This window comes from Ornithodoros turicata, chromosome 6 (assembly GCF_037126465.1).
Source record: "Ornithodoros turicata isolate Travis chromosome 6, ASM3712646v1, whole genome shotgun sequence".
Lineage (NCBI taxonomy): Eukaryota > Metazoa > Arthropoda > Arachnida > Ixodida > Argasidae > Ornithodoros > Ornithodoros turicata.
Window position 1 is genome coordinate 55,930,003 of NC_088206.1, and position 13,016 is coordinate 55,943,018.

Consider the following 13,016-nt stretch of genomic DNA (forward strand, 5'->3'; position numbering starts at 1 on the left):
GATCAGTGGTTCCATATACCTATATTCCATTAAGGGGGAAGAGCACAAAAAAACAAGAGCAGACGACGTAATGTTCCCCCTTCTGGAATATGGACCCATAACAACAAGCCCGTCCTTCAACTCTCAGTAAGGGGTCAGTTGCCTTCAATGGAATATTTCCACGTGTGTCATTACAACCTGTTCTTTGGTGGATTAGCACATGTAGGTCACCGATCCAAAAGGGTAGCTGCCGGCTGCTCAAACGTTCCAAGTGCTGTGATGTTGGAAGAACCTCCTTGAAAGAGGAAGGGAGTTGCCTCAGGACAGAAGCCGCCGATATTTCGAACAGAGACTGTTCTTTTTCTGGGCACCGTCCTCATCATTGGCATGGTATTTAAAGGGTTAGGTGTGACGTGTTAAAAGGTTCATGCGAATTGTGGGTCAACAGCCCGGAGGGAAGAAAGGTTCCGTACTTCGATACATCGATGATATACTGATAATATGGGAACACGGGGAACATGAATTTCAAAAGTTCATAGATCTACTGAACACCGCGCATAGCAACATAAAGTTCACATCACACCAGTCAACTCACTTAATTAACTTCCTCGACACCACAATATCACTAGACGACGGCAACCTCATCACAACCCTGTACAAAAAGCCAACTGACAAACAACAATACCTTCACTTCAAGAGTCACCACCCGCGTCACGTCTGTAAGGTTGGAATTCCTAATGGGCAGAGTGTAAGACTACGCAGAATTTGTTCAAACGACACAGATTACGCTGAGAAGCTTGACGAACTCTGCAGTACACTTGCCCAAAGGGACTATCCAGACTCCCTCCTAACCGAATTCCGTCGCAAGGCACTCACACTCGATCGAGACGAGGTTCTGGAAAACCGAAAAAATCCTGACGCGTGCCAAATAAGCTTCATCACAAGATATTCCAACGCACTTCCAAACATCAAAGCCATTCTACAGAAGCACGAGCCCCTCCTCCAAAGCAGTGACCAACTTAGCAATATATTCACAAATCCCATACAGGTGACATACCGACGCGCAAAAAACCTGGCAGACTCCTTGGTCAATGCCAAAATCAGCAAAACAAGCACCCCGTACACGGGAACACGACCCTGCAACCTCCCGCGCTGCAAAACATGCAAGCACGTTCAACACGCTAACTCCATCAAAAGTACCGCGAGCAATTACACCCACCCCGTTAACCACGCATTCACATGCACAAGCTCCAATGTCATATACTGCATTGAATGCGGCGACTGCTCCATGCAATACATTGGTGAAACCGGCCAACACATGAACAACTGCCTTACCGGACACAGAACCGACACGTCCAACAAACTCCCCAAAGCAGTCGCCGAACACTTTAACGTTCCTGGTCACAATTTTGACAACATTAAACTATATATTCTAGAAACCGGGTTTAGATCCACACGGGACAGACGTGATAGGGAATCTTATCTCATATACAAGTTCAACGCTCTTCACCCGTCCGGTATCAACAAATCACAAGGCACCCTAGAAACACTTCACAAATAAAATATGCTTTTCCCTTCTACATCCGTTATCATCTGTTATGTTCTGCATGGCCACTGCTTTCTACTTTCTTTATTGCATGCCACAACTTTGCATTACAAATACTAAAAAAAAAAAAAAAAACTTTGCTGGTTCTGGAATTTCCCCCACGTAACCACTAACCTCCTTATCTTTCGCCATGCTTGCCAATTCTTGCCTGTTGTCCCGTTTCGTCCACGTGTTCGTGAACCTTCCATTTTTCTGTAACCGCTCTGTAGCCTAGATCACTACGTTCACATAATCCCCTCCACACTCTAACAAAGCAGCCATTCACTCCGGCCGTAAAAGCCCGTACGGAACCTTTCTTCCCTCCGGGCTGTTGACCCACAATTCGCATGAACCTTTAAACACGTCACACCTAACCCTTTAAATACCATGCCAATGATGAGGACGGTGCCCAGAAGAAGAACAGTCTCTGTTCGAAATATCGGCGGCTTCTGTCCTGAGGCAACTCCCTTCCTACATTCTACCGGTTCGCTGGATTTCTACCCATCTACCCCCTTGAAAGAGATTTGTCCTGTCACCTTCGTGTTCCGTGTCTAGTTTGTCCTATTTAAACTTTCTCAAGCCTGCGATATGTTCGTCAGCAGACCAGTAAAGTAATTAATTACAAGTAATTGAATTACTGTAATTAATTACTTTCCTAGTAATTAATTACTTCCGAAATTACATTCGATTTTATGTAATTGAATTACTGTTACAAGTAACGCGTAACGCATTTTGAATAACTTTCGGAATTACTTTGAACGCTATCTGGGAAGGCCCAATGTTTAAAGTTTGGGTCAGTTCCACACCGTTTTTCTTCTTCCATTTTTTTTTTTTTTTTCACAGTGATTACCCAAACACTCGATTCAGATTGGTACATTTTTCGGTACAGATTTTTTAAATATTTGAATGTGGAAGGAGAAAAACTCTTGCGCCATGGGAAAAGGAGTACGAATTGTGAGTATCGACCCGCACTTCAGACTCGTTAGAGTGCTTGAAAGATCTTCCTTGTGTGCTCGAGGTGTTCATGAAGTACAATGTTAGGCTGCCCAGCAGTGCACCAGTGGAGCGTCTGTTTTCGGTTGGTGGTTTTGTTATGACAAGGAGAAGTGGCGAGCCTTACAGACAAGTACCTTGAGAATACCTTACTCTTGAAAGCCAATGGACGTTACAGGCTGCACTCATGATCTGCACTTTGTTCACATACCTATAAAGAAAGAAAGCATTTTGACTGTGATGTTCGTCCTGTGAGACTTGTCCTTGTGTAAGACTTCTCCAACTTGTTTTCCTACCACAAGCACAACTAGCACCATCTTTCAGGACATGTGCACTAAATGTGTACATCAAATCTTGCAGTTTGCACGTCGTTTGCCCGTTGCAGTCAACTTTGTGAATGTAATTCAGCGTAATGCAATTACTTTTTGAGTAATTGTAATCGTAATTGAATTACAATAGGGAATGAGTAATTGTAACTGTAATTTAATTACTTTTGTGCACATGTAATTGTAATCGTAATTCAATTACTTTGGAAAAGTAATTTTTACAGGTCTGTTCGGCAGTGGTCCCGCAAACGTCTGCGCGGTCAAAAATACAGGGGCCCGAAGAAGCACATCACGGCCAACCGAGTGTTATTCGCTCTCCCGATTTGTTGGAATTGGGAGAAGTAGTTTCTTTTTTTTTTTTTTTTTTCATGTGTTAATGGGCAGTGAAATCTACATTCTATTCCATGAGCAAATATAAAATCGATATCATATGCTGCACTAGTTCGCTAGCGATATCGTTCGCTGGATGCTACTACTGTTGGTCAGACACGGTGTCCGCCCATTTGGTCGAGTGCCGTTTGATCGAAAGCCGGTATAGATCGACGCCGTTTGTTCGAAAAATGTTTGTTCGAAGGGAGTTCAAAGCCCCATGCAGTGTGTCGTCCGCACCTCTTTCTGTAACTTTTGACTCGAGCATACGGAGCAGGCAAGTAGTGTCCTCTACTTTTTTTATTTGTATTTATTTTTTGCTCTTTTCAGCTAAAGAGAGGAGACCACTGGTTAAATAATCAGTGGCAGACCTTTGTCATTCACGAACAGCACAGCTGAATAGAACAGTGAGGAAGAACCCGGCGAACCAATAGGACACATATGGAAGAATATGGCCTTAGGTTGGGAGCAGCCGATAGTCTGTGCTTCTTCTGGGCACCTTCTCATTGCTAGCGACATATTTAAAAGGAACAATCTAAAATCGGATAGCCATATGTGCGCGACAGCCACTCGAAGTCTGTGGACGCTCAGAAGGAAATTTCGCCATGGTACAACGAATGATATTAAATTAACAGCCATATAAAACCTTAGCTCAACCTTGTTTAGAGTATGTATCTGCAGTCTGGGATCCCTACACATGCACGCTATCCGAAAAACACACACACACACACACACAAAAAAAAGTAAAGTACAAAGATCTACTTCCCTGCTTATTGTCTAGGTTCTAGGACTTTTGTCTAGGACTTCTTCGGTTATATTTAAGTTGCAAGAACCAAATTTAGATTCACTTGCACGTAGGCGCAAAAAACATAAACTAAAGCTGTTCTTTCTCCTATATAATGGTCAGTTAAACAGAAACAATAACAATACATTGTTAGAATTTGTCCACGTCCGACGCGAATAAATCATAAAAAAATGCCATTTATTTACTGGATTAATTTATTTGTCAAAAATGTTTATTATTTGACATCAATTATTATTGGACAAAGTGTGGGGGGATTAGGGGTGCACATGTATGGCATGTTTAGTCACTATGTGTCAGAGCGGAAAAACCTATCAAGTTGTCGAACAGGTTAGGGTGAACAACTCAGGCCCTTGGACCGCTTTTTGGATGCGAAAAAGTGGGTTAGTATGAGGAATGTGTTTACGGGCAAGCAGATTACACACAGTTAAATGTTCTTTGATAACGGCATTTAGAACTGCAGCTTTCTTTTGTTGTTTTCTTTTTTCATCATCGCTCCAGGTGAACCGATAAAAAATCGATCAAACGGCGTTCGATCAAATGGCTTTCAACCAAACGGCGTTCGATCAAATGGCCCGGAACCCTAATAACAAGCTTGGGGGGTTGATTTGAGGTCAGTCGCTGGTTCCTTTGTCAACTAATCAATCAATATGTCAATTGTGGGAAACTATTCCTATTGAAACAACTATTGGAACTATGGAAAAAACTATCGTGTGGGGGGGTGGGGGTGTGGGTCTGGACAAATCGGCGCGCAGGCAGTTGCTCACCGGCAGTTGCTCACCTTTCGCTGACAACTGCATGCTCGCCTTTGCAGAGACACTGCCGGCTCCGTGCGTCAGATCAGGACTCCCCCCCGTTGAACACGTGCGATTACAGAGCGCATCGTTCTCTGTTGGTGCTTCCCACAGGATTGTGTCCGACAGTCAAAACATACCCCACACAATATAGCGTCATTTGATGGAACGGGTCACTTGGCGCTAAAAGCAAGGAAAGCTAAAAGTTCGAGGATTTCTAGTTCTATGTACAGGTTTCATGTAACGAGTCGTTTATGTTGCTTCCCTGATAATAAATGTGCAACTGTAGTGTACTGTAGTAGTGCTGATATTTGTCTTTCATGTGTCATCGCATCTCTCGGTTACCGGTCGAGCGCCATGACCAACTCGACCACGCTGGCATCTGCATGCCGACGACTTGCCTAGGAGCCTCAACTGATTGACGGAACACGCATTCACTCTCATCACACACTCGCAATGTAATCAATTTTCTTTATATATCACACTCTCTCAAACGACTTTTCTCATTCACGTCATGTTCGGTGTAGCGGTTCATAATAAAGTCATATGATTGGTGGTTTGTCAAATATTCCTATAAGAAGGGTCTGGAATGTTGAGTATCGCTAAAAAGGGCATGGCAGCTGCACCTACGTTATCTTCTACGTTTGCCGAAAAGCGACAATACTTCACGCAAACATTTGCCCCACAGAGCCTTCCTCGTCGTCAAAAAAGTGCCGCATAGCTCACTTCCAAAAACCACGCCAGAGCGAAACTCGCATACGACCCAGAGGGAAAACAGGAAAGGCGAAATCTGTCTAATAGTGGGCTTATTGTGACGGAGCTGTGTTATTTTTTACGTTTGCTGAAAAGCAACAATCCTGCATGAAAACATTTGCCCTGGAGCGCTTTCGCAAAACCACGTGCAAAACGAAACTCGCGTACTTCACACCTAGAGGGAAAACAGGAGAGGCGAAACATGTCTAAAAGTGGGCTTATTGTGATGGCGCTGCAGTCATGTACGGAATGAAGAAAGTAAAATATGACAGCAGTAGCTATGTTATTTTTTTACGTTTGCTGAAAAGCTACAATCCTGCATGAAAACATTTGTCCTAGAGCGCTTTCGCAAAACCACGTTCAAAACGAAACTTGCGTACTTCACACCTAGAGGGAAAACAGGAGAGGCGAAACATGTCTAAAAGTGGGCTTATTGCGCTGGAGCTGCAGTCATGTACGGAATGAAGAAAGTAAAACATGACAGCAGTAGCTACGTTATTTTTTACGTATGCTGAAAAGCGACAATCCTGCAGGGAAACATTTGTCATAGAGCGCTTTCGAAAAACCACGTTCAAAACGAAACTTGCGTAATTCACACCTAGAGGGAAAACAGGAGAGGCGAAACATGTCTAAAAGTGGGCTTATTGTGATGGCGCTGCAGTCATGTACGGAATGAAGAAAGTATAATATGACAGCAGTAGCTATGTTATTTTTTTACGTTTGCTGAACAGGGACAATCCTGCAGGGAAACATCTGTTCTAGAGTGCTTTCGAAAAACCAAGTTTAAAACGAAACTTGCGTACTTCACACCTAGAGGCATAGAGATAATATAGGAAGAGGGAAAACAGGAGAGGCGAAACATGTCTGAAAGTGTGCTTATTGCGCTGCTGCAGTCATGTACGGAATGAAGAAAGTAAAACACGACAGCAGTATAGCTACGTTATTTTTTACGTATGCTGAAAAGCGACAATCCTGCATGAAAACATTTGTCCTACAGTGCTTTCCAAAAACCACATGCTAAGCGAAACTCGCGTACTTCAGAGACTTCAGACCTAGAGGGCACTGCTAGAGGGGAAAGAGGAGAGACGGAAAGCGTCCAAAAGTGGGTTTATTTTGGATTTTGACTGCGCTGCAGTCGTGTATGGAATTGTGTGTGTGTGTGTGTGTGTGTGGGGGGGGTGATGTAGGGGGAAGGTGCGGGCGGTCAGCCTGCTCTGAAGCGCGACCTACTAGATTATAACGACCATCTCAGGCGCACCCCTTCTATGCGCCTATGCGCCGCATTTTTGGAAGATAGCGGTGGCGCTTCTGATCGTCCCAGTTATTGCTTCCTCAACTTCTACAATACTTTGTACTTCAGCTTACTTTAGTATTTCTGTACAAGCGGTGGACGTTCCACAGATGTTTCATTCTGAGGTTGATTATCATCATCATTCTACGCGTTTTCATGTTTTCATGGGTGGGATCCATGATGGGATCATAGGGGCTATCGCTGTCGTCTGCTACGGTAGTCGTACACACGCTTCTGCGCGCTAAGATATCAAATTTCCATCGTCCAATCGTGTTGTGCGGATCAGTAGCGCCCCTGGCGGATCGTGCGGACACGCTCCTCATAGGGTTTTCTGATTGTGATTCGTTATAATCTAGTAGGTCGTGCTCTGAAGTGGCGGCTCGGTGCACCCACGTGTATGGAATTAATAAAATAAAATATGACAGCAGCAGCGACGTTATTATTATGTTTTCTGAAAAGCGACAATCGTGCATGGCAACATATGTATGCCCCACAGCGCCTTGCGCCTTCAAAGAAGCAGGGAGCAGTTGACACACACGTGAAAAGGATCCATCGCAAGTGATCGCAAGCGATACAGCGGCGACGGCGGCGACACGCGACACTTCACGACACTGTTTGAAATCTGCCATGGCGCACGATTGTTTTGCTGGTTTCTCAGCGCTCGCGCACGCAGTAAGTCGAGAATGATGGATATCCCAGCGCTGTACAACTCTGGAAAGATTGGGATACATCCGTAAATGTATATGTGTGTCTATTTGTAGTTGAAAGACGCCGGTCTTCTGCAAGCATTCAGACTTGAGTACGACATACTGAAGCCCATCGTTCCGCTGACAGACTGTCAAAAACTGTTTGGAGCCATTAGTAATCTAATCCGAACCCTACAAGGGTACAAGGTATAGTAAATCGCCCAGAAAACGGGTACAGCTAATTTTCGTTTGTCCTTAACACTCTGCACAGGACAGTCTTGAGACTGCCCAAGGGCAAGTTACTCCGGTGGACTGCTCCAAAGTCGTTCAGATCCAAGTTGGGAGAAGCGTGGTAAGAGCTCAGTGCTCATTAACTGGTCATTAATGCATTCCTCGTACCGATGGTTGGAAAGTCATGCTGCGCAGATACACAATGTGTCGAAATTGTACACCGTGTGTGAGGAAACCCTACAACAACGTCCTCAATACTATGGTTTTTTTTTTGTCCAGATAAATGAACGTATCAATGCGTTTATCACACGAAAAAGGAAGGAAGTCGATGAATGGAATGTTCAGGAGTTTTGTAGCTCGAAACCTGCTGAAGGTTGGTTGAACAATTGACCATCTCCAGTCATTGTCACTTACAGCTCTTCTTGTCTTTCTGAAAATTCCCAGAGGAGTCGAGCTGTGCAAGGGTTGATGCAGTGCTCGTGTCCAGGTCTGGCGGAAGTAGTCATGTGAAAGGTAATGGAATGGCCAATTTATTGTACAGATGCATTAAACATGAGTCAATTACACTCAGTGAGTCGTGTGGTAAACCAGTGGGGGCCCATGACAAAACTACTGCGACCAAAACCTTCAGACACTCCATCGCATGCCAAGAGACGAGCGGTTTCGCCACCAGTTGAGGGTATTCACGAGAGGCTGCGCAACATGGAGTCTCATTTGAAGATCAAGTCGGGTAACTTATTATGTGCTTGCAAGGACAATGAACTGTGCATAAAATAAAACGGCGTCCTCAAACAGGATGTTCTGTACCGCAAGACGTGTACGCCAGGATTAAGCAGTTGGAAGACCGTATTCTGTACCTAGAAGGAATATCACCAGATTACTTCACTGGACCGGTGAGCTTTCTTTGTATTAGCAGTGGTGCTAAGAACGTCTACTTTTCTCTCTTTTCCAACTTGAAAGCTGTTAAAGGGACTATCTCGTACAGCATGGCTCACCTGGAAGAGATATCATTCGATTCCTCATTGACAGTGCAGTAGTGCAAAGTGCCTCAACATAACATATCATGGTTATTAAATGAAGGAGCTGTACTGGCAACAACATCCATTACAACATTGAATATTTGCCAGGGACTTAACAAAATAAAGGTAGAAGGAAGTTTCAAATTGTTTTGGGTTGCCAAAACGTGGGGAACAGCGGACATAGGGAACTATGACATCCAGGGAGAGTGGCTCTAGTCCTTTAGCATCACTGTTTCAAGGGAAACTGTGAAGTAGAAGTGAACCTTGAGAAATGCTACAAACAACTGTTTTCTTGAGCTTTTAATCAATTTAATTACCTTCAAACTTCACTTGGACCTTGGGAATCATTGGAGGACAGAGCACCAGCACACACCCACATATATTTGGGATAATTTGTGCTCAACGTCTTCGGTAATGCGAGTACGATAGAATTAACTTTTCAGTTGTACGCAACGGATCCCTTTTAGCACATTTTTTGCTGATGCAAATTCTTTTACACACACGATTTACAGTGTGCTGGGCAACAGGAAAGCAAGCGGAGCAGAGGGATGTTGAAACAGTACGAGGTAAGAAGCCCCTCAACACAGTGGTACTGCTTCCCGACACTTGTGGGCCGCACTCAATACGCGAGAAATTGTGCAACAAAGCCACTGGGAAGGTCCATTTTGATTTGAGGGGTGGATAATACAATTTTCACTGCCATCCATGGCAAGTTCGACTTACGTTGTCTGCCTCGTTTGCATGGTGACTCGGTTGCCTGACTACTACGTAATATTGTTGACCAGTAGCTGGAAAGGCATGGAGTAATCTCGTTTAATTAATCTTATGAGTGGTAGAATTGAAAATTGACAGTGGTAGGGGTAATTCCTTGACGGGTTGTATACAGAGGATCTGGACTAACCTGAATTATGTGATCTTTGATGGCATTGGCTTCCAAGTTATGCATCATGCTCCTTTTTTTTTTTTCTGAGATTTTTCGTCTGGTTTTTCAAGCAGGACATATTGGCACTTCACTTGGTGACAAGTCCACAGTTTCTGTTGTATCGCAAAGGTAGCCTGAACATACAAACCCGAATATTGAAATGGCTTGACTTACCTGCACATCGTGTCTCTTGCAATGTGCAGTAAGAAGAAGTGGAGGGACTATAGTGTCCTAGGATAGCGATATGAAGCTGGCACGAGAATATTTAGAAATTACGAGCAGTGCACATCATAAATCACAGCTACTGATTGCATGAACAAAGTGAAGATTTATCTGAAGTGATAGTTTTGATGATTTCTGTTACCAGTGAAGCCTTCATTTGTACTGAACATAGTAAATGGATAACCACTTCATAAAGGACATGCGAGTGAAACACTGAAAATCCTTATGTGCAGGATTGGAGCATGTCTCAGATTGAGAGCAGGATCCATGCACTTCAGAACAGGCTGAGAGAGCAGAATGAGCAAGAAGCAGGGACATGAAGCCAAAGTCAAGCCAAAGTCAAGCCAAATCCAGTTATCGTGGTCTCATGATATGTAAAGGGAAGGGACGCAGGGTCAATTACGCCTATACATTTGAAAGCACTCCTTAATGGATGTTAAAACATCGCAGGCCAGCTGGCATTTATTATATTAGGTGTATTTGCAGTGTCTCATTTCACTTTCTTCCTCTTTGGCAGCCCTCAGGAAACAATTGTCCCATGTAGGAATCTTCATATTGATGATCATTCATCCTGTGAAGTTGCTGAAGTCAGTCTTGAGCTTGATACTGGGTGCTTGAGGTACTCTCCCTTGTTCCCCATCTGTGGTCCCATCCTGCGGACGACTGGATGATCGCAGGGCAGCTTCAAGGCGTGCTCTTAGCTGTGGCCGCTGCCCCACGGCCCAGCGGAACTCCTGCGGAAATTGTGGTCCCACACGCAGAAGCCTACCAAGTGCTTCAATGTGGAGTTGACGTCGAGAGCTTGGCTTTAAGCCATCCTCGTTTATTAGGAGTAAGCTGGCTAGGAGTGAAACATAAAGGAGCAGCATCTGTGACTCTGCAGGAAAAAAATTGTGTGTTAGATGCTGCTTTTATGCTATTTTGTCAAATAAAAAGTAAAGCCATCAACACAGTTCTTATAGAGCATTTACCATAGATGCAGATCTTAGCTATTTATGAATTAGATACTACGCAGGATATGCCATGGAAGTCAGCCAAAGCCAAATATATGTAGAGCCTGAAGTTTTAGGGTTTTACCCGATTCCTCCTCGAATTTGCACCCCGAATTGAAGGTTCACCCTTTAGGGTGAAACCCGATTTTTACCCGGCAAATTTTTCCTCACTGGGATGTCTGTAGGAATGCATTAACTTACTTGTTTGGCAGCAAATGCAGTTACATCACCGTTTGTACCAAACCATTACAGCTAGTTTGAGTAACTGAGCCCGATTTCTCCCCGAATTTAGCATATCGGGAGTTTTTTCACCCGAATTCGCATTGATTTAGTGCAGATGTTTATTTACCCAATTTTTACCCCCCCGAATTTAGAAAAAAATATTTCCCGAAGACTTCGGGCTCTAAATATATGTGGCCATGAGGCCGGACCAAAAGGATGCTGGGATCAAGACGAAAAATGTGTCCTGTGCAGTGCTCTAATGAGGACGGTTGTCATTACAATAGTTCTCACAGAAGCTAAAGTGAATTAATGCACTCACTGCCTTCCGGAGGTGCTGCCCAGAGCAGGGAATCGAGGACTTTCAGGCTCTCTTGAGCCACTGATAGCACCTCTTTCTCCTCTGAACATTTTCCTTCTTCTAAAAGCTGTGTGCATTCAACTAAGGTCTCTGCCACTTTTGGTCCTAGGCTGTGAATGTAAGGTGTCGACATATCCGGGTGGGCAAAGATGGACCCAAGAGTCTGCAGACACCGTAGCTGCACCTGTTCAAGATGGTACGTCTGAGCTCTCTCTGACAAGCATTTTGTAAATGCACAATACTACCTTATAGTTGCTGAGTAGAGCCTGCCTGAAAAGGTTGATGCTGGGGTACTCGAGGTTTGGAACCGAAATCACGTCTCTCGGAGCGTGTAAGATGAACACCCCCACTGCCAGCAGCAGAGAGCTCATCTCTTTACCTGCAAATTGAAAGCCCATGTAGAGGAGCAGTGGTAATATGCTAAGTTCTTCAATTGACAACTCCTCCTCAAGGTTACTATGACCTATATTTCTGTACATCTTCCTCAAGTTTTCCTGTGGTTTCCAAAAAGAAGGTGCATAACAGTGAAGTAGAAATAGTTTTTCGTGTATTTATTTTTCACACACTTTTGCGCCTCAGAGGATGACCAAACAGCAAAAATTATGCGATTTATATGCACCTCTAGAGGGTGAGTTAGGGTGGAGTCCCGGGCAGGCTGCACAAGTCCTAATAGTTTTTTTTAAATTCCGCGTTAGTGCCGCGAAGCAACTGTGGCTATGAGCGGCGTACAGACGTGGACAGATGGAGAGAGGACAGCAAGAAGGAGGGGGGGACAGGAGGGGTTCGTGTGCATCCTGGGCCGACATCAGGGGGAACTGTACCGACATTCGTCTGGAAAGTCTTTGGAAAACCCAGGGAAAACCTCAGACAGCACAGCCAGTGACAGGATTCCAACCCGTGTCACCTCCCAGTCTCGGCGTGGAAAACGATCATCTTAACCACTACGCCACGGGAGCTGGTAGTCCTAATAGTGCACCTTTTACATACATAATATCGCATCATTTTGTGTGGATCAGATGAGACATGAGCAAATACACTGGAAAAAGATGCATACCTTTCCCACATCTTGCAATCGACCATAGCCTTTCAAACTTTTAAGCACATTTCGCACTGACACACTCATGACTACGTGTAGTGCGATCCCATTAATTCAGACTCAAAGGGGACTGAAGGTTTGTTTGAACAAAGTGGGGTTCGAACTAAAGTGAGTCGTCCTGAATAAGTGCCCTGCAAATCCAATCAGAGAAAATATCGGCTTTGACTTGCTACCTCGAGTAAAATCATGTTGCATTGATGACAGTTTGTTAAAGGACAACGGAAACGAAATTTGTCCATTGCAAAAGGGGACCGAACAAGGTGTAAATATTATGTAAAATTATGGTGCCACTAGTATTTTGCAAGTACGCTGTGCGGATGGCCATATTTCTGACGATTACGAGAGCGCTGGGCCACCCACTCGACACGATCGCCCA

The 13,016-nt window shown here is 44.3% G+C and overlaps 2 protein-coding genes and 1 long non-coding RNA gene across 4 annotated transcripts in view; 1 reads left to right on the forward strand and 2 right to left on the reverse strand.

The window, feature by feature from the left end:
- The first annotated feature begins 7,280 nt into the window (after positions 1 to 7,280).
- Positions 7,281 to 10,465, forward strand: LOC135396763 (MAP3K12-binding inhibitory protein 1-like). Its single transcript, XM_064627916.1, has 9 exons — positions 7,281 to 7,564; positions 7,654 to 7,785; positions 7,850 to 7,930; positions 8,089 to 8,182; positions 8,254 to 8,322; positions 8,381 to 8,539; positions 8,605 to 8,702; positions 9,341 to 9,394; positions 10,206 to 10,465. Exons 1-9 carry the CDS (start codon positions 7,520 to 7,522, stop codon positions 10,290 to 10,292), a joined length of 819 nt encoding a protein of 272 aa, XP_064483986.1. The 5' UTR covers positions 7,281 to 7,519; the 3' UTR covers positions 10,293 to 10,465.
- On the reverse strand, positions 8,302 to 9,723 carry LOC135396764 (uncharacterized). The gene is made up of 3 exons (XR_010423525.1): positions 9,552 to 9,723; positions 8,745 to 8,804; positions 8,302 to 8,666 (listed from the first exon to the last, which is right to left on the reverse strand). It is a non-coding gene; the product is annotated as an uncharacterized LOC135396764 (long non-coding RNA).
- The window catches only part of LOC135396762 (HEAT repeat-containing protein 5B-like), a 61,887-nt gene continuing 59,273 nt past the window's right edge, over positions 10,403 to 13,016 (reverse strand). For both annotated transcript variants that reach the window (XM_064627915.1, XM_064627914.1), the window contains 3 exons: positions 11,790 to 11,923; positions 11,506 to 11,728; positions 10,403 to 10,849 (listed from right to left, as the gene is read on the reverse strand). In XM_064627915.1, coding sequence (XP_064483985.1) covers positions 10,539 to 10,849; positions 11,506 to 11,728; positions 11,790 to 11,923 — 668 coding nt within the window. In that variant the 3' untranslated portion in view covers positions 10,403 to 10,538. The remainder of the gene's footprint in view (positions 10,850 to 11,505; positions 11,729 to 11,789; positions 11,924 to 13,016) is intronic.

Bases quoted from the DNA above. Each gene is read 5' to 3' on its own strand.
- LOC135396763 (XM_064627916.1), top strand. From the start codon at position 7,520: ATGGCGCACGATTGTTTTGCTGGTTTCTCAGCGCTCGCGCACGCA. The intron at 7,786-7,849 runs GTATAGTAAATC...CACTCTGCACAG, and splicing joins GAACCCTACAAGGGTACAAG to GACAGTCTTGAGACTGCCCA. The intron at 8,703-9,340 runs GTGAGCTTTCTT...CACGATTTACAG, and splicing joins CAGATTACTTCACTGGACCG to TGTGCTGGGCAACAGGAAAG.